This window comes from Nelusetta ayraudi, unplaced genomic scaffold (genome assembly GCF_046127955.1).
Source record: "Nelusetta ayraudi isolate G7.1 ecotype Tasmania unplaced genomic scaffold, CSIRO-AGI_Nayr_v1 ptg000135l, whole genome shotgun sequence".
In the NCBI taxonomy this organism is placed as follows: Eukaryota; Metazoa; Chordata; class Actinopteri; order Tetraodontiformes; family Monacanthidae; genus Nelusetta; species Nelusetta ayraudi.
This window is the reverse complement of record NW_027466185.1, coordinates 2407278-2429415: the sequence shown is the minus strand read 5'-3', so window position 1 is coordinate 2429415 and position 22138 is coordinate 2407278. Positions and strand designations below refer to the sequence as shown.

Below are 22138 nucleotides of genomic sequence, written 5' to 3'. Positions count from 1 at the left end.
CTAGATATTAGCACTGTGCACGGCGGGTCCATCGGCAGAATGAGAAATTGCCACATTAAAAACCCCAGCATGCATGAGGAGAAAGGGAGAGAGAGAGAGAGAGAGAGAGAGAGGCTGCTTACCGATGTACTCGAAGACATAGACGACGAAAAACGGCGTGACCAGGTCGTTGATGCCCTGCACGTAGCCGCTGGCTGGGTGGCGGATGGCCCAGATGAACAGGATCCGCTCGAAAATCTGAGCGCACACACCAAGAAACAGAGTAAGTCCACGTTGTCCCGAAATCTAAGGTTACGGGAGAATTCATTTCAAACCAGTCACTTTATCAAACTGACTCAGACTCAGACTTACTAATAAATGGCACTGAGAATTTCACTTTAGAATTATTTTTTTTTAGGTACACCTTCTAGACTGGTTATTAAAAAAAACAAACAGAGGATTTCACAGTGTGAGTGAGGTGTGGGAGGGCAAGCGAAGAGAAGAAATAATAAAATAAATAAATAAATCGCATCAATTTCAGGCATGCCAGGGTGGCGAGGAGGAAAGCAGCTGAATCTCAATGAGCCTCTCATGCTGCGGGAGCCTGGCACAGATGTGGGTATTGATTTTTAAGTTGGTGTTAATCCGGGTGGCCCCCCTCAAATGGTATTTGCAGGTGACAGAAGCAGGATTGGCTAGGAGGATGTGTTGCTGTTTTTCATTTATCGAGCGAGAGGAACTAACGTCTTCTAATATTAATGTAGAAAGAGAGCTTAAAACGTGTTTATACAGTATATTATGCAGTCAGATAAAGTTGTGCACTTCTAATTCATGTCATTAATGAAGAGGTGGTGCAAGTCTTGTGTTAAATAACCTCTTCACACAGGAAGAAAATACAACTGGCATTTTTTTTGTTTTGTTTTGTTTTGGCGAAACGCTCCTGCCCTTTGGAGCTTTATTTTTGGCTGACAACATGTTTTAAGTGAGCGAGGCAACTAGATTAGTTGGATGTGAACTTTTGAATATTTGTCAAAATTCATGAGAAAGCATTGGCTAAAGTGTTTTTTCTAAATCCAACAGTTGGCTTCCTCTATGGATAAAGAGTCGGGCACAACTAAGGTCCATTCATAGCAGCCCTGTTTAATCGAACTAATCTGAAACTGTGAATGTGCGGTCCAGCGTGAGGTATCGTTCCCACTTTTATGCAGGAAGTGTATTACAACGCAGGGCATTGTGGGTAAATGTAACCCTAAACAAATGCACCTGTAGCAGGTCACCCTGTCAACCAACAGACAGGGTTTATGGTTCACTGTTTGTCTCGTCTTCTCCTTCAGTACTCATTGACGCAGCGCCCCCTCACCCCTCCCCAGGCAAGGAGGGGAATATGTTATTCAAAGGGTTCTGAGGCGCAACTAAAGCCACGTAGTATCAAATCTCATCGTTGCGCCTCAGTACGTCGGTCAAACACCTTCCATCTGGCATCCCAAGACGATCTGAGCAGAGGTCGCCCCAGTTCGGCTATGAATGCCAGTTTGAACTCGAGTGTTACTTGAGAAATGAGTCATCGCAGACCACACAGAAAGAAGGAGAATTTATTTCCAACTTTCTCCGCAACACCTTCATTTTGCCTGCTGCTTTATTCTATGCGGCCAAGTTCTCTTTGAGCTTTCTGCCATTTTGGTGTTAGCCTCCCCTACTCCTCTATATTTACTTCTTTTTCACTTCACTTTGTGTCTCGCCGTCCCTCCCCTCCACCTCTCTAGTCTGTCTCAGACTTCTCCATCTCTGCCTTTCAATTCTCTCTCTCTCTCTCTCTCTCCATATATACATACATATACACACACACACATATATATATATATATATATATATATATATACATACATATATACACATGTGTGTATGTATATATATATATACATACACATATATATATACACATATATATATATACACATATATATATATACACATACATATATATACACATATACATATATATATATATATATATATATATATATATATATATATATATATATATATATATATATGTGTGTATATATATATACACATACACACATATATATATATATATATATATATATATATACATATATATATATATATATATATATATATATATATATATATATATATATATATATGTATATACACATACACATATATATATACACATACACATATATATATATACACATACACATATATATACATATATATATATATATATATAAACACTTCCATCTTCATTATGGGTGACCTGTCGTGAATTCCAGGAGTTCAGGTTTACTCTGTGCAAATGTTAAAAAAAACAAAACCAAACCCTAAATTCAGCCAGGACAGACTCCCCCGCACTCATCACAGTTCTAACTTTTTTTCGGAGGGGAGGTGTATGTCATGTTTCTGTCAGCGTGTAAAAAGCCTCATATCTCATTGCTTTGCGGACAGATAGAAAAATAAAACAAGCCCAAGAACTGTTTCTGTGCACCGTCTCAGTTTTGTTTAAGGGAATTCAATCAGCGTGAGGACAGCTGGAGATATTGAAGAGACAGAGTTCTCCCCTCCCGTCTTTTTTAGCCTTCTCGACACCTCGCGCCTCCGCTTCCCCTTTATCAGAGCCATCAATCAATCAATCAAAAAGAGAGGTGCTCTTTGCTATGGGAGGGGATGGAATGGAGCGGGTAATTGCACTTTCTTTAACATAACCTCAAACACCAGCATGCACCTCTCACAGTCACAGCTACAAAAACAATCTGCAGTTCTTATCCGCTTTACTTTACCAAATTCTGGCTGTGGTGTCTTAGATCTCACCAACCATGGTTACAAATGCATTCCAGTGTGTCCTTAACAATTCTCCAGTGGAAAATGTACTCAAGCAATGGTGAGTATGCATGTTTTGATTCTTACTGCTGCCGAAAAAAGCCAAAACACAAAACCATCTCTGGAAGGCAATGTACGATCTCAGCGTGATTAGAATGGCAGCTTGTTGTCATGCAGGTTTCGATCTTTAATTTTAAAATCAGACAAGAAACAAATGTGTGCGAGTAAGTTAATCAGCCAAAATGCTTTTACGCTTCCCTGCATTAATGAAAAGGAAAAACAAATTTGCCAATTTTCATTTTAACACTTTTCAAGTTAGAAACTGTAACTAGAGGCAATTAGTTTTCCATCGTAATGGCTTTTTGAAATATTTTAAATTAAGTGTGTTTCAAATAAAACTTCTATGTCTTTTGGGGGGGGCTTGTTTTTTTAATGATGATATGAATATGGCGATTAAAGTTTCTCTGGAAGCTTCATTTGCACTGAGGGCAGCCATGTTTTGTTTTGGCCTGAGACAAAAATAATCGATGCACTAATTATTATGAAAATGCGCAACATCAACGGCCATTATCATAGAACCGAGCCAGTCAAAAGCTCTTAGGCCTGAGCCACACGGAATGACAACAGCCATTAGCACTGAGTCGTTGGTAAATTTCCTTAAAGTACTAACTCAAATGCTTGAAATTTAGTGGTGGTGGTGTTGGGGAGGGGGGTGTCTGAATATCTCAACACTGTATCTCAACACTGGCTCGTGTCTACTGGAAATCTTGTTCTGCCGGCTTCTAATCAATACTTAGAGCCTGGAAAATGAATCCTTTTCACGCTGGGAACTTTGTAATTGCTGATGATCAACATCTCCTAGACACTTTCCCCTTTCTCTGCAAAACCCAGAGTGCGTAGATACCATTTGTGAAAATTGCTGCACAATCTCTCCTGAGGACGCCCCACCCCCACGTCCCCCCACCCCCAAAAAGAGAAGCCGACGCAATTTTTTTTTTTGGAGGGGATGAGGCAGAGGTGATTTTCAAGTGTTGCTTCAGCAAGCGGCACCACAACAGGGAGGCCTTTGGAGTGTGCGGCACAGCAAAATACAAAGGCAGCACACTGCCAGAATTATTTCATACGCTGGTGGCTTTTATTTTACACGCGGTAGAGGAGGGAGGGGTCGAGCAAGACCACCAAACTACGCACAACGACCCTGGTGCCTATAAATCAAGGCAGGTTGTGTCTTTTGCCACTGTGTTATTTCACACTTTAGGTTGCCGTTATATCCGTCAGTAAATGTGAGTCATACAAATCAGAAACGCTGGTAAGGATTGACTGTTATATTCTCCTACTATATATCCAGATGCCCAGGTGATTGATTGTTGTAAAATACATATACATATATTTGAAAAATGATTTAAAAAAAAAAAAAAAAAAAAAAAAAACTTTTTGTGTGCGTGTGTGGAGGTGTTTTTCACACAAAGAGCTCTCGCCAACTCCTTATTAGTCACAGTCTGCAATTTTTTAACTTTCTTTTTTCTTTTGGGTTTTTAATAAGAACATCCACACTAACACTACATCCTAGCCGAATCAGAACTCCATCATCCAAATCATGTTAAAACGGATTTTAATAGTGCAGCTGATTTGCAGGAGAGGGGTGTTTAATTGTACCACTGCTGGTGCGTTCTTATCTGATCAAACACAACGCTTAAGAGGGCTTTAAGGTAATTAGTTCTCGAATCTCTCTGAGAAAAACAACAAAGCGGCCAAAAGTAATGAGCTTTGCTTCGTCTGGTGGGGGGAGCGGCGGCAGTTTGCCAAATCATGCAAGAGCGGACAGGTGGGATTTCAGGCACGGACCTCATGTGTGGAAGAAATGACCTAAATGTAAAAATGATAATAATGCCGTTTCTGTGTGCGCTCCAAAGCCAAAGCATGCAGTGAGATGCAGGGGTTTTCTCCTCTTTATGACCATGAACACATCAAAAGGTTTTTCTTGTTACTAATAGAACTAACAGAGGTGTGACTGGAGCATGTTCCCTCTGGGGGTGGGAGGGTGGAAGCGAGCTGCTGTGTTTTCCCACCAGACGATCTGTGAAAAATAAAGGCCCTGCTGCATCGTCATCAGTCAACGAGCTTTTCAGATGGAGCTGGGTTGTAACCAAGGATACTGCCTGCTTCTTCCCGCGGACGTCATGGAAGACCAAGGTTCACATTTTGAACAGTCAATAGTCCCAAAGTAACTGTTTTTTTTGTTTGTTTGTTTGTTTGTTTTAAATGGGACATTACACAGAAAGTAATAATGCACCAAAACTAATCTTTTCACTTTTTACACAGAGGGGTCAGCTGGTGATACAAATAAATAAATCAAGGTCAGAATGTGTTGAATTATAATGTGTTTGTAGTGGTCTAGGATCGAAACTGGCATCTAAGGGGGTTCATTTTTAATTCTGAATAATAAAATATAGACTTTAAACTAAATCGCTCCATGAAAGCAAATATGTAAATAATATTGATCTGTCATCATTTTACTGCAGTTTAAATTGTAAAATGCAAATCTTAATTGACATATTTTTCTTAAGGGCCATTTCGTTTTTTCAATATATTTTCACTGAAAAGTAGGCAAAACTGAACCCAGTCAGGTATTGACCTTCTAGTTGGCGCCTCTGCAGCTACTTCATGCCGTGATTGAATTCTTCTTTGTGTGGGCGATAGCAGTTGAATGGTGCTTCCTACTATTTAGGTCTTCATACCAAACAATAATTAAAAACATAATAATAATAATGATGATGATGATGTGAAAACAGATTCAGTTTAATGCCGACTGTCATCCGATTCTGTGCACAACAAAGAGGGGGAAACCCCGACTCGGTGAGGTGTGGTGTGTGTTTGTGTGTGTGTGTGTGTGTGTGTGTGTGTGTGTGTGTGTGTGCAGGGATTGGGGGGGTGAATCTCACCTCTTGGACAGAAGCTTGTTGAAAGAGAGGAATAAGAGGATTAGTTCTCGGTATGTCAATGTGAATCTGCAGAGAGAGAAGGAGAGAGAGAAAAAAAAACACTGAAGCAAACGGGCAGGTTAGGAAACTGATCGAGGCCAATACAGACGGACGGACGGACAGACAGAACAGTTAGTGGATTTGCTTCCTTGATTGGAGGCAGACGGAGGCGGGGCGTCGGGGGGGCAGAAGTCGGCGGGTCTGAAATGGGCTTGGCGGCGGCCTCACCGTGCGCTTTTGCGCGCGCCGGACCGTGATCGCACCATTTCAGAGTTGTCTGCCCCACAGACGAGCAACAAGACAGGCAGGCAGATACTTCAGAGGAGGTGGAGGATGGGGTGGGGGGGGCAGACGGATGCAGGACAGTGGCCAGCTGCAAAAAGTCCAGAAAGGGCCAGCCGGTGGTCGGGCTTAGAGTGCTTGTGCATGTGTGCGTGTGTGTCACTGGTTCCTGACACAACAGGGGGATTAGGGCTGACGTTTTCCAGCTCCGCCCGTTCCGCCGCCCTTACCTCCGTCACCTTTGGCTGCAGCACCAAAGCCTCTGGGCTCATCCTAGGAATGTCTATGTGGATCTGACAGTCACACGGGGAAGAGAAGAGCGGTTAAACACGCAAACTTACACAAGTTCGCGCACACGCACACACACCCGCAGTGTGTGTTAGACAATTCAAGTCAAACAATTTTCGCAATTTTCATTTTTTTTCCTGGTGGACCAAAAAAGGTCCACTGCCCTGTAGTAGTGGTGGTGGGGTGGGGTGGTGGGGTGGGGCTGGGGGGGTGGGGGTAGCTTAATGTAGCTCTGATAGCAGAAGCAAATGAGCCTAATTAACAGGCCATTCCTTCCGTGTTCTGGCAGCTTAAAAATAGAACAAAAGATATTTCTCTCCTCTCCGTCTCTTGGACTGGAATGAAAGTGCAGCAGCGCAAGTTGGGACTTTTGCAACTGCCGCAGACAGTGAGTGCTATGCAAAACAGGCGTGCGCGCGCACACATACGCATAGGCTGTTGAGGCGAGTACACCAAACAACATTCATGGTATATGAAAGAGATAGATGGAAAGAAAACAGAGGAAAGCGTGGAGGCAGGCTGGCTGCAGCGGTCCGCCGTAGTGGAAAAAAGACACGTGAAATATGCAAAGTTCGCTGACAGCCAGTTCTGTAAATTAAAAAAAAAAAAAAAAAACAAGCAGAAAGACAGAGAAAAAGCCTCCCGTCATGCGAGATTTGAGTCGCACGCAGACAAACACGTGCAATTTCACCAGATATCTGAGTTCAGTTAATGCAAGTGCCGTCTGAGCAAGTCGAGTTTGGCAGGAAGGAAAAGAGGCTGGAGAGAACGATCCCAACAATCATCAAAACAAAGTGTGGCAGGTTTCTTTCCCTTTTTTTTCCACCCCTCTCGTTTTTTGCCACAGCGCTGAGAAGATCAATAGAAAATTGGACGGGGGATGAGAAATGTGCTGGGTTCTTTTTTTTTTGCCATCGACGGCCCACTTTGATGTCTCTTATCGGCCTGGGATGAATGGGAAGTGGTGTTGAAATGAAAGAGAGTGTGCGGGGGGAGGGGGGGGCGAGGGAGGGAGGTTGGGTAAACAAGCAAGTTGAAGCTGATATTACTTTCATTTAAAAAAAAAAAAAAACAACACACCAAAAAAATCAGCCAAAAAATTAAAATAACTCGCGAGGGCCCTCTGAAGCTCAGCCGCGGCCTCCTGCGTGTCAACAGAGTCAAGACACACAAACCAAACAGTTGAGTGAGTACATGAGGGAGAAGAAGAGGAAGAGGAAAGAGGACAAGAAAGAAAAAAATAATGGAAGCCGTTCCAGTAATCCGGTCCGAGGCGCTAAATCCTGTCAAAGCACACACACACACACACACGCACACACGCACACACACACACACACGTAGAAATAACAGCCTCTCATATGCTGGATTTGGAACGAGGTAGCACATTAGAAACAGCCATTTTTCACTTCGGCGCCTCGCTATCCCAGGGAAAACGGATGGAGAGGGGCGCGATGAGAACGTGGGAGGTTTTTTTTTTTTTGTTCCCCATGGTACCTGTCTGTAGGTGTCCTGGTGGTGCTCGTCGTTGCGGGAGTCGTAGTACTGCTGGATGAAGCCGAAGTACTCCTGCCTCTTCCTCTGCAGGACGCTGTCCCTCCTCTCTGCGTTGGCGGGGAGATAACCCTAAACAAACAAGGGCAGAACCGGAAAAAAAAATGAATCACAGAAATGAAAAGCTTCTTGTCTTTGAAACGTGCGTCGTCCACCTCCCCACCCTCCCCCACGGGGGGGGCAATCATTCAAATCTATTGCCGTGACTGGAATGGGACAAATGAACGCGGCACGTCGGTCGGAGGATTAAATTTTGCTTTATGCTCGCAGCCGGAATTCGCCGGGATTACCTTCGCTCAGGGACACGAGGGGGGGCGGGGGGGGACAGAAGATCCATCTCTGTCCCTGCGGAGGGGAGCTGATCTCGACAACAGTTTGTGAAGGCGCAAACACACACACACACACACACATTGTATTTTCGTGGGTCGAATTGTAAATAGATAGAAAGACAAATGCATCGGGTTTTCAAGAGTCACTCCAAGCTATTGTGGAGTGTTTGTGAGATATCAGGGCTCATATGGGTAAAGAAACGAAGACCGTTTCCTCCTCCATCCTTACCCCCTAGATGGAAACCATTTGTTGAGTTTCCATAGAGCTTTTTAAGAAGACTATCGCTACAGTCAATTTACGTATCCAATGTGGCAACAGTGGATGCAGAAAAAGCGCTGTGCTATTTTTGCTAATCCTTTCATATGAAAACCCTTTTCCATGTCTGGTAAAAGCTACTGCTACTGACGCATCCACGCTAGTCTCCTTAGCAGTAGCTAGGCTAGGAGTTGCTTCCTGTTCTGGGTTTAGCGTCCCTCTGTTTGTTTCAAGGGCAGGTAGCCGCAGTCGGCCGCTGGTTTCATCAGCTGGAAGTTGTTCCAACACGATTTCAAGACGGACATCACCCACGATAAAAACTTAAAAAGGAAAACATTGTTGACACTGATCTCCAAGGACAAATTTAGGCTAACGCCTCCATAGTAAAACACCTGTCTATTAAGAACACACTGGCTCGGCTTTCACCTGGGACTAATTATTTCAGCCTGGTACACTTTCAGGGGAACTTCAAGTGTGCAAAAACCTTCTTGGCATAGAATCTGGTTTTTCTTTTTCAACACTTTCAGACTTCTTTCAGTAAATTCCATTTAATGAGCAGCTTTTTAGAAATTCTTGTTAAAAAAAAAAATATTGGCCAACCTTTGAGTTTGTTTGGAGTTCAACCTCAAGCTAAACTCCACCGACTGGGACTGTGCTGTTTTTAAAGTGGCAAACTTCTCCCCACGGCGTAAAAACACGATCCACCTCTTCAGGGCAGCACCTAGCACTAGCATGCGTCTTCCCCATCTTCATGCATTTGTCAGACACGTTGTGCAAACAGACAATTTGTGCGAGCGTGTGGCCCACTTGTGGCAGTCGGGCTTACGCAACGAGGAGAAAGATCACTCCCAAACCGAACAACGAATCCTTTGTCTACTTAAAAACGGTGCCTGGGCCGGAGGCTTTAAAATATTCACAGAGCGAAAAGTTTTTTGAAACAGAACCCAAACATGACTGCCAGCAGAGAGACTCAGTATGGCGCACACTTCCATAATGCGTGGTGAATATGATGATTAATGGCGCGGAGACTTCCAGAATTTTCAAACAATGCCAATACTCCGGGGCCTGACAAAGTGATGGAATTAATGTCGTTAAAGGTCTCAATTATGAGCATTGTTGGATCTTTATTTTTCATCTCAGACTCCAGTGGGGAATCCTTACCCAATTAATCAAAAATAAACCTCAGTAAACTACATATTTTGCTCTGTTTACAGCCTCTGCAAAAAGCAGGAAGTAATAGCCTTCTGCTAAAACTGAGGCTTTGTTTTACCTCCTATACGTTCGGTGTGAGATGGAGAGTCGGCACTTGGCTGAGAGAGGAACACAGGCCACTTATGACATCACAAAGGGCTGCATTTCCATAAGTGCACGTTACAAACCCATTTTACAGTTAAAAAAAAATGTTGTCAAGGTAAAATTGGGGACGACGGGCCCGTCTGCATGGAGACGGACTGCTTGGCGAGAATGGCAGTACTGATGATATATTTCAGCAAACCTGTTTTCAGCTGCTGCAAACAGCTCAATGAGATGGAATTCCCACACCGGCCTATCTGTTTTTGTTCCTGGTGTGCAGTATATTTTGGGATGGGGATGGTACAATTGTCTTCCCAAACATTATCAAATTTTTTAATTAAGATGCACGGTATTAGCCAAAAGTAACAAAAATATTTTCTCTCTACTGACAAAGGTCGTGTTGAAGTCTGACCACTTTGTTTAAAAATCATATTTACGTAAGGAGGTTTTGACACTTCATATTTTCTCTTGTGTTATGCCCGGTCTCTTAACTAGCGGAATTCTTCTCTGTTGAATAATTCTGCTGCCGACTAGAATTTCTATTTCTAATTGTGTTGGAAAGAATGTCTACAATTCTGATTGAACTGCCAATAAATGAGAAGAGTGAAAATTAGGGAGAATGAAACCCAAAAACTTTTTTTTAAATAAAGTTATTGCCCAACTGCTTTATAATGTGCAGAATTTTAATCACTTGGCCTCCTTAGTGTGACAATGACAGACAGACAGACAGACAGACAGACAGACAGACAGATAGACAGATAGACAGATAGACAGATAGACAGATAGATAGACAGATAGACAGATAGACAGATAGACAGATAGACAGATAGATAGACAGATAGACAGATAGATAGATAGATAGATAGATAGATAGATAGATAGATAGATAGGGCAGTCAAACTTTTGAAATATACACACTTAAATGTGTTTTGGAACTGCAACTAAATTAGATGTTTTATCTATCATCACATGCTGCACGTTCAGCTTGACATGCCAAACTACAGACTCTGAGAAGTCTTTGTGGGTACCGCCTCAGTGTGTCTCTGCTATCAAGGCGCATCTTTGTCTTTGTTACTACTTTGGTGTTTCTTTCTCTGAGATTTTTTTTCTTTTTTGGAGATGGACAGAAAAGGAGGCATTAAAAAAAAAGGCATAACATTTGGCCCACTGTTTAAAAGGGCCGTCTAACAATTTTGGTCTCTGGGAAGAAATGGAGGTTTAATCGTCTCAGATGACAAACTGCTGCTTTTTCCAACGCAAAGCGCACAAAGGTTCCTCTAACGTACGCTGACTGGGGAAAATATGCGGACACCTGCAAATCTAAATGCGCACAAAGCACGTCGGACTGCTGCTGCCGAGCTAGCAGCGTTTTTCTCCTCCAGTTACTCACCTTCAAACAAACAACAACAACAAGAGGCCAAACTGTTCACAGCATAACAAATAAACTAACAAACAAATAAAATAAATAAATAAAGCTGAGTCGAGGCTGGAATTTTTTTCCAGCTCGAGCGTTGCACACAAACGTGCCGGGGCCAAGGCAACAAATGACCGGGCCACTGTGTTCTGTGCAAGCGTGCCAAATGAGGGAGAGGAGAGCATGTGTGTGCTGAAGGTTAATGGACTGCTTAGTGGAGGACAATCACGCCACAGCTGCGGCGCCGCGCAAACAAACGGGGGAGTGGGCGACCATAAAAGAGTGGACAAACTGTGCCACCAACTCCATTGTCGTTTCATTCCACCGCCCGTGGACGGTGAAGACGGAAAAGGTCAACTACTGTCTCCTGCCATCCGTGATGACGACACATGACTGGAAGAGGAATAACTTCAAAACACTTCCGCCCCCCTTCCCTTCCGAGTGTATGAAATATGCAGATTAACATAATAACATAATAATTGTGGGTGTTTTAAGCGCGAGGGACAGAGGAAGTCACATTGAGCAAAAAGAGTTGCTTTAAAATGGAAGAAAAAGAAAGAGAACTAAATAAGTGAGTGCGCCGCAGAGTGAAGTGCTTCGAGTCCGCAAGATCTAAATGTACTTAAGCTCAAAACAGAGTGAGTCATTTCATTTAATTCGTGGTCCGCTGGTTAAAAGGGGCGAGTGAAAGCATTTTTTTTTTAAAAGGCAGAAATGGGGGAGGATGAAAATGAGGTTTCCCTCAGCCTCTGTTAATCAGTTCACTTTAAGCTCATGTCTTCATTCTGCCATGCATCAATTTAGCCCTCCGTCCCCCTCTAATGGCTCCCCCATTGCAATGCACGCTTTCTCACCAAAAAAAAAGTAAGAATTTGCTTGGGGAATCCATTTAGGGATTTTAACAGTTTTTCTTTTTTGGGTTTTTTTAACTTCGGCTGCAAATCAAAGAGTTGGGTGTGACGTAACGCCACAGCTTTGGGAGACGCGACTCGCAGACCTTGCGACGGGATCAGCCGCACGAAGATGTGGAGTGCCTCTTAGCAAACCCAACGGTGATCACAACTTCAGAGAGTCGTCTCTGACGTCTCCCTGTCATTTGTGTTAGCCGACAGCTGAGCAGGTGTGCCTTACAAAGTGGCCGGCAAGTGATACGCCGCACTTAAAACACTGGACAGTGATGGATTGTGACTTTGCGACTTGATTTCATTGTCTCCAACAGAAGGGAAAGTCAATCACGCCCTTTCATGTCAATCCAACAACATGCATGTGAGGTGTATTGGGAAGTCTAAATTGACCCTATGTGTGTGTGTGTGTGTGTGTGTGTGTGTGTGTGATGAAGTGGAGAGTGCAGGAGGAAGCAGGTATTGAAAATGGATGGATTAGACCAGGTAGAACCACAAAACACTGGGATTTATCCATTTTTGTGACAGAACAGCGGTGATGTGCGGGAGCTTGCGAGAGACACACGGCCATCAGAATTCCATTTGTGTGTCAAATCCCAGAGCTCCAAGCAACATCTGCTGGCACACCTTGTGTGGCGCAGGAGAGCATGCTGGGAGATTTCCTACTGATGCCCCCCCCGACGTGTTTTGTTCTATCACTTGTCCAAACCTGCTTGATAGCATTAGATGTGCCGGCCTTGGTACGATGCGTTGCAGTGCATCACCGCAGAGGCAACAGGCTTCCTAACGTGAGAAAAAAAACGTCAGCCGCTGTCTTCCGAGACCCGCAACACATCAACCTTCGGTTCCGGTTGCTGCGATTAAGCCGTTTGTGAAAATTAAACGTTTTTAAAAAGGCAGCGTTTCATTATCACGTCTGTCAGAATGACGGACAGCAAGAGTTTCTGCTGAAACCTCTCGCCTGTGTCATCGCAACAACAACCAGCAACGTTTACTCACAGAGAAAAGACTTTCAAGGAGAGAGAGAGAGAAAAAAAAAAGAATGGAGAGCAAGAAAAAGTTTGGTCTGAGGTGTCGAGCGCTGATTACAAATCACTCAGATATGGGGGAAAAAACAAAAAAACAAATAAAACCTTCATTTATTTGTTCTCAGAGGTTATTGTTACATTCGCTCTTGTAGGGTGCAAATTGCACACGACAGTACTGCTTCAACCCCCCCCACGGTGCTGCCGCTTCCTGATTCATCTTGCGCGACCCCTCGGCCTTATCAATATTTCCACAGCCAGTTAGTTTTCTCCTCTTGCAACGGCTTCACATTTAACTGCCGCTATCCATTAGCGGACGCACACATCGCCACAGGCCGACATTCTTCCGCCGAGCGGGAAAAGCCATTTCATTTATCACACCGCCCCCCCGCCCCCTCCACCCTGGAGGATTCGGCAAAAGGAGCTCTTTGGAGCTCTTTGAGGTGTGTGTATGTGGGTGTGTATGGGGTGGGGGTGGGGGGGGGGTGTGATAAAATAAAATAAAATAAAATAAGATGCCATTATTTCTGAAATAATCAGAGGCTCGACTGGATGTGCGTATGAAGCCGGAGGCCAGTCGGGGAGCCTCGCGTTTGAAAAGAAATTTGAAAAGGAGGCGGCGCGCAGGTACAAATCCGGCGAGGCCAGACACAGCCGGGGCCCTTCTCGCCCCGTCTTATGACTTTAATTATTATTTCAATATTGTACCCGTTATAGAGGAGAAAAAAAATAAAAAGGCGGCAGCCCGGTTTCCATTTCTGCGATGAGGCGATAAGGCGTTGCTAAGCTCCTCACCCTCTCAGGTGAGGTGAGGGTGCTGGGGGGGGAGCACATTTTCTCTTTGTTGAGTACAGAAGAGCACAATTGAAGTATTCCTGCCAGAGGGAAATTTATACAGTGCATATATATATATATATATATATATATATATATATATATATATATATATATATATATATAATGTGCCAATTGTTGAGTGTCTGACTTGATTTATTTTCAAAGAATATAAACTAAAATGCTTTGTTTTTTTCTTATCTATAATTTGTAGTTGCGATATATGTTAATATTGGGATAGGAGGAAGCAGAGCATCCATTTCAGATTTAAAGAATTATATTTTATTATTATTTTTTATTATTATTTTATTTATTTTTGTCTGTATCTGAAATAAAGTTTACAAAGACTATAACTATGTATATATACTGTAGATATATATATATATATATATATATATATATATATATATATATATATATATATATATATATATATATATATATATATATATATATATATATACATATATATATATATATATATATACACATATATATATATATATATATATACATATATATATATACATATATATATATATATATATACACATATATATATATATATATACATATATATACATATATATATATATACATATACATATATACATATATACATATATATATATATACATATACATATATATATATATATATATATATATATATATATATACATATACATATATAGAGAGAGAGAGAGAGAGAGATAGATAGATATAATGAATAAGGTGGTGCATGCTGGTGAGCAGGGGAAGGGCATGCAGGACACCGCTAGAGCGAAGTTTTATTGGGTGCTTCTGCCAAGTTTATGGAATACAGTGTGGACTTTGTGAGACTGAAAAGTCTAAATGTGATGCGGCGTGTGTGTGTGTGTGTGTGTGTGTGTGTGTGTGTGTGTGTGTGTGTGTGTGTGTGTGTGTGTGTGTGTGTGTGAGCACTCAAAATGGAGGACAGATTCTCTTTTCTGCCCACACCGCCGAGCCTGATCCCTCCTATCTATTTCTTTACTTCATGGCGCTGCAGACAGGACGAGGAGAGGGCAGTGGAGTGTTATTGCACTTCAGAGGGCACGTGCGCCTTCGATGCGGCACTCGCACTTTTAATCCCAACCTTGGATTTAACCCCGGGATGATTTGGGCGTTGTGACGCTCGCAGGTATGTGTGTATGTAAAAATGTATGTATGTATGGGGTGGGGAACTACGCATGCTGCGGTCAAGATAAGGAAATGGATCTTGGGGGGTTTGCGTTTGCTCAAACATGCTCATCAAGGATGCATTATATTCTAACATTTGGACATGAAATGGAGAAACAGCAGCCTGACTGAGTTGGATTAGAGAAAAAGAATTTTTTTTTTTTTTTTTTAAAGCGCAGATTTGTTTTTTTCATTCTTCCAGACAGAGAGACAAGTGAAACTATGAAAGGCAAAAAAAAAAATTAATAAATCTCTTCAGAAGCATCAGGGCTTTAAGGCTTTAAAAAGCTTTGTCAACTTTACTTTGGTTGCCTGTGTTTAGTTAGCTGCAAACAACAAAGCTAAAACCAACCACTTTGAGCAGTAACACTGACAATGGTGGGGAAGAAACAACTTCATAACATAAACTGAATGCTGCATATCAAAAACAAAGGGGTGAATTTCTTTGGACTAACAGTAGCCACTCAGAAAGTTCTTCATGCACCCATACGATTAAACTGAAAAGCAAACGTGTCAAAGGATGCGACAATTCCTGAAATGTGAAGCCCGTTCCGAAACCACGAGACTGGAGCGGGGAAAAAAAGATGGCTAGAAGAACCAACACCATGGGGAGAGTCTTTACTTTTGTTGGCAGAAAAATTAGTCATTAAGCTTAACTGGAAGGCTGTACAAGTTTTCAATGAGTGTTAAATGAGATGTCTAAGATGTCACTCGTGCTACTGTTGGGCGCGTAGTCCCTCTAATTACACTTCCCCATAGTCTTGTCTTTCAACCGACTCGAGTTGGAACGTTATCCTTTTATTTAAAAAAAAAAAAAAAAAAAACATTATTTCACTCTTGTGTTAAAACCACAGCACATATTTTTCCCCAAATTAGGTCAGCGAGTCGCAAAAGCGGGTTTCAACTCTGCTCACAGCCACGAATGGAAGCGTTCTCGAGGAGTCTTAATTTCTTCCATGATGAAAACAGCTTCCTTGACCTCCCTGAAGTGAACGCTGTAAACAGTGGTGACCGTTCTACAGATGAGCGCAAAGTGCCGCGGTTCTTAGACGGCGCAGGAACAGAAGGCAGATGTGCGTTAAAAAAGGAAGTGACATGAGAGCACGTCTTGTTGGAAAGTGTCAATTCGCTTCTGTGTGTTGAGTATGTCGAACACCAGCCCGCATGGCCCTCAGTGACCCTAACATGACCTCTTGCACTAACATTAAACCCTCTTGTTCCAGCTCGGGGCTAAACGAGCAGTAACACCGTGACATCAGAGGCTATACTTTACGCAGGTCAATCCAGTATTGGCAAGAGAAAAATTCCTTGGCTGTGCAATTTACAACTGTCTTTAATGTTCATTTTCCACTCATCAATTATGTAAACTAGCTTTACCAATTGCAATTCTACATTATTGACTGAACCAAAAACACAAACAAAAAACACTCCTCCAAAAAAGGAAATACATTTTATGCTATGAAGCTGCACCGAACTCACAGGGCTGGTGACTCCTGCCTAAGATCAGCAGGTCACAAGAGAAAGAGAGACATTAATCTGAAAACCTGCAGTTTTGGCCCCAAAAAAAGAACACGCAAGTGCGTGGTTACACACACACACACACACACACACACACACACACACACACACGTTTTAATGGCATCTTTTCTGCGGGACATTAACTATTGTGCAGTAATTAATGGGAGAGTCGCCGGCGTTCAAAAAGCCAGTCTTCTCTCAGCAAGACAGGAAGCTGAACGCCACAGCAACGGCTTAATGAGTAAACACGCCGCGCGTCTCGTGGATGAATTGTTGTTGAGTCTCGCTATTAATTACAGCACTCAGGTTTTTGAGCTGTAACCTCAACCATATAGCCCTGTGGCCTTCGCGCCATTTGTTAATGAATTGCTTGCAACTGGCCCATGAGGCTGAAAGTGCCTACGGATGAGTGGGATCGGACGGAGTGGATTCAAGCTGAGCCCCTTTGTGGACTTTAATGTTGCTTTCCATTAATCGTCCAGTTACATCTGATGATCCAGAAGTGGCCCCCAACCCAATATTTCTTCCCATTTCAACCACCTCAATCTATTATCTTCTCAGTGAGAGACTGCGAACGGTCCAACTGGGCACAACCGCATCATCTCCAATAACACCCGGAACGGCTCAGGGTTGTGTGCGAAGCCCATTTCTCTAACTCATTCCCTATTCATTCCAATGACAGCACCGGCCCATCGCTCACTACCGCGTAGGCTTTACACGATCATATCGGCTATATCGGATCGGCCGATATTTGGCATTTTTTGAAATGTTCGTGATCGGGCTTCATGTCATAAATCACCGATCCGGTCAATGACGTCATGGTCGTGTTGAAACTATTTTAATCTGTCTCATTTCCTCCAAAGTAGTTCCACAGCATCGACACGTTTATTTGTTTGTATCCGAGAGCTAATGATTCATGATTCAAAAAAAAATTCATTTTCGTCTTCGTGCCTCTTCCTGTTTTGATGACTGTCGCTACGTGACGGACAATAAAGTTCCTTTGAATCTTCACGACATCCAACATCCATGGGCGGCACAAACAAACGTGTCGGAGGTGTGGAAGTTTTTCAAAGTGAGAGAAACAGACATAGCACAAGCTATCTGCAATATATGCAACGCTACAGAACCTCGCGGGGGAACATCGGCAAAAAATTTCAACACAAATTTAATCAGGCACTTGGAAAAGATACACACGGAGGAGCATGCCGAGTTCAAGAAACGCAGCGCGGAGAAAGAAAAAGAAAAGCAAACTCCGAAACGGACAACTTTAGACGGTGCTCGTCCGTATAGTCGGGAAAGTGAGAAGGCAAGGGGTCTACATAAACAAGTCATTTAAATACTGATCGGATCGGTGATCGGTTTATTTCAACTCACTGGTCGGTGATCGGCACAAAAATCGTGATGGTGTAAAGCGTACTACCGCGTATCTCAATACTCAACACGGCCATCCCTGCCTTGTTGTCGGACAAACACTCACCGCAACGCCACGACTGCACAGCTCCCTTCATAGCATTGAGTTGTTTTTATATATTTATACATATATTTATATATATATACATATATATACATATATATATATATATATATATATATATATACATATATTTATATATATATATATATATATATATACATATATATATATATATATATATATATATATATATATATACATATACATATATATATATATATATATATATATATATATATATATATATATATATATATATATATATATACATATATATATATATATATATATATACACACATATTTCTGGAGCATTTTTTTGTATGCATTTTTCCCCTTTTCTTAATTACTTCAAGATTCAAGAAAATAAAAGGTGTTTTTTGGAAGCAGAAATATTGTTGTCTCTCTTCACCTTGCTCTCATCCTGAACAAACTCATTTACAGTAACGATCAGTGTTGCCAACTCCCCAGTAAAAAAAGTAGTCGCTAAATGATGTCACTTAATCTGCATAATTGGTCATGCGCATGTAATTGTAATGGACACTGTAGGCACTGTTCCTCAGAGAGGAATAATGTCATGGGAGGGACAGAAAATATGTACAGAACTAAAAATTAACTTTGTTTCTGAGAGAAAAAAGAAGACTTACTTTTTAAACTTTTTTTGGTTATTAACCTAACTTTATGGTTCATTAGAAAAGAGTGTAGAAGTGTAAAAGTAAAGCTTAGAGGGAGGGGGAGAGGTGAGGTCCGGTCAGGGGGTGGATGGGGGCATGGCAGCACGATACATGGTCTCACTTCTGAGTCGCCAAAAGTCTCCAAGAGCACCAGTAAAACCTGCTGGATTTGTCACTAGTCACTTTCTTAGGAGGAAAAAAGTCGCTCGAGGGGTCTGAATACTCGATAAATACAGCGACAAAGTCGCAAAGTTGACAATTCTGGTGAGAGCGATAGCCTCCATCTGAGTGCCACCAGAATTAAGTCACCCCTCAACTCAAACAGTTCCTCCTTATCAGCAATCGCCTTTAAACACAGCGGGTTATCGCCGGACAATGGAGTACATTTTCACCAGGGGGCCAGTGACATTCAGAAAAGGAGCCACTAAAGGCGGTCAGCCATGCGCAAAGTGCCTAATGTCCTCATTACTTCCTGCTGCTAAATCACAGCGCGGTCGGACCAATAATTTTCTACTATTGTGCCTGCTTCTTCAACACGTTGCCTGTTAAAATACAACAGGGTCCAACTATCCACTATTGCCGCCAGAGAAGCCGAGGTAATTGGCTTTCCCGCACACAACCCACCAGAACTGAACGACAGGGCCATTACGTGCGTCGCACTTTTAATTGAACAAGACGGCAACACACCCACTAAGCATTCGTCTCACCCTGCAGCCCGGAGGACAACGGCACAGAGCACCGAGACCAGCGATGGGAGGAGCCTACTTCCCGCTGCAAGGCTGCTTAAGCCACTTCCACGCGGAAATCCTGCATCAGAGCGATAATGAAGGCCCTCCAATAAGCCGCCGTCAAACCCGGCCCAATTTGATCCCTTCCTCTGGAGGGGGACTATTGGTGTGGCCCTTCTGACCCCACAAATGCTGGGTCTCTCCCCTGCATACAGAGCAGCGAGGAGGAACCAGACTGAACGGAGATAACCCCAGCAGCCAGTGAGAGGCTTCCAACAGATACTACCTGTGTAGTTGGGTTTGGGTACGTTGGCATTGTGTTTGAACAAAGTGTGTTTTGTATATGAGCTTGTTTCTTGGTGATTATGAAGACCGTGCTGTGGAAAGCAATTCCACAGTAATCTCAAAGTCTAGAGACGAAAAAAAACAAACAACAACAAAAAACAAGTGTGTGTTACTTACAGAAAGGAGTTTCCACGTTATCGGTCTGACTTGTCTCGGGATTCCAGACCAGCTGAGTTTCCGTAGCTCTTCTGTAAACAATAGCAAGAATACCATAGGGTCCATATTAGATCTGCAGCCAAGACTTGAAACAGAAAGGGTTTTGTTTGCCCAGCAGAGACTGACCGTCAGTATAGCAGTAGCAGCCAACATGATGCCGCATAAAATTCTAACCCATATTTGCAAAGGCAAAAGGCTTGTTTGTTTTCACCCCCCCATTGATCGAAAATCCTCTTATAAAATCAGCAGGGGTCGACTTGTATTCTCAAATATGTCTCAAGTTCAAGAACAAACACACTTGTTCAAAAATTCAGATCTTCACCTCGACTAACAAAGTACGGAAAGGACGGAATATTCTAACTTCTCCCTTTCTGTGTAAAATGATTGTCAAAAAATTGCAAGGCACTCCTCTGCCCCCATCTTTAGGGCATCGAAAGCTACGAAAAGCGCCCCCCCCCCTAGGACAAACTCCATTTGCATGTGAGGCCAAATTTATCACCGTAAAATCAATTTCTAAACCATTACTGGATTACCAAAGTCATTTGCAGGCACTCAAGAAGCATCCAAAACAAGTAGCACACCGACTATTACCTCGCCACCCCAGATCCCCTCTCTGCGTCTCTCCCTTCCCTCAACCAAATTACCCGATGGGTCGGAAGTGGATTATTAACTACACCCTCCCCTGGCCGGCCGGCTGGCTGGCTGCGAGCGCCGGGAGGCTATAGTGTAAAATAAATCTGATGGAAAGGTCCAAATTGAACTTTTAAATTGGAGGAGAATAGCTCCCTTTGGGTCCATGAAGACCCAGAAAATATGGCTTAATGTTAGGTGCTACACATTACAGCCAGACGATGTCCTTTTCTCCAAATCTCTCTGGCTTTCGTGCACGCACATAGGCACGCACACACACGCACACACACACTAAAAGAGAATAGGTGGGAATGGGAACCAGCAGTGACTCAGTGAAAAAAAAGAAGCTTTGAGCAACTCGGACCTTTTATCTCTTTTCATAAGATCTTTTGAGAATAAAACATAGCAGACTACAAAGGTGCAGGTGCTTTTCCCTGCAAAGGAGCAGGTCACGTTCGGAAATGGAGAAGAGGCAACCGACTGAAACTGGTCGCTGTCCTGTTGACCCAAACTTCTTACAGGTACAATCAGGTAAAATCAGTGAAAAAAATCCGCGTAGAAGTCGGATTACACAGGGAGGTCAGTGAACTGCAGTTATAACTAACCAACTCAACACGTCATGTTTCTACACTTGAAATTACAGACTTCAACGCTGCATCGTCCGGTGCGTTTTTGGAGGCAGTATGTCAGCAGGACATCACAGTAAGGAAGCCTACTGCGACACAATGCTGATGCCCCTGAAGTCTGACTCCAGGCCACATCTTTCTTACACCAGCAGTGGCGTCGAAGGGGGGTGGGGGGGGGGATGATCAGGACCTGTTGTGCAAATTTTCTATTCCATTTCCCGGTGTGACACCTTCAACTGTGACACGTCGTGCAAACGTGATGCATTTTTAAGTCACATTTAGTGAGAGTCACGCGTCGCGACGAACACTGAAATCATCCTGCTGCTCACTGGTAGACGTCCCTCTCCGCCTCAGACCTGCGAGCCTGCGAGCCAGCGACCCCCACACCCCTCCCCACCTCCACCCCTCCAACCGCCATTAGCATTCAACGAGACACGCCGGCGCGGCACGGTGAGGCTGAGGCAAACAAAAATGCAATAGAAAGTCTCCCTGCTTGTAATTGTGCTGCCACTGTTTTGCCTGCATTCCAGGAGCGAGGGGAAGAGGGGGAAATTGATTTTGGTGCAAATGAAATGGCACTGCCTTAACATGCTTTTCTTTTCCTGAAGAGGGCTGAACGGGAGGAGGGCGGTAAAAAAAAACAAAAACACGTGTAATCAACAACCCAAATTCTCTCTCAGCTCTTATTCAAGGTGCACCCCAGGAAATTGATACCTACCCCCCCTCTTCCCACCGCCCATTACTAAACCCCCCCGCGCGCAGCACACACGTAGTGAACGGTATTGATTAGTGCCGCAAAATGACTTTGCCT

General features: G+C 43.0%; 1 protein-coding gene across 5 annotated transcripts in view; it reads right to left on the bottom strand.

Moving 5' to 3' along the window:
• tbc1d22a (TBC1 domain family, member 22a) overlaps positions 1-22138 on the bottom strand; it is a 126015-nt gene that overhangs the window by 79907 nt on the left and 23970 nt on the right. For 3 of the 5 annotated variants that reach the window (XM_076051795.1, XM_076051796.1, XM_076051792.1), the window contains exons 6-10: positions 20033-20103; positions 7869-7997; positions 6317-6379; positions 5766-5831; positions 123-237 (exon numbers count right to left, since the gene is read on the bottom strand). In XM_076051795.1, the coding sequence (XP_075907910.1) occupies positions 123-237; positions 5766-5831; positions 6317-6379; positions 7869-7997; positions 20033-20103 (444 nt within the window). The remainder of the gene's footprint in view (positions 1-122; positions 238-5765; positions 5832-6316; positions 6380-7868; positions 7998-20032; positions 20104-22138) is intronic. The other 2 variants (XM_076051794.1, XM_076051793.1) reach the window with 2 other exon arrangements.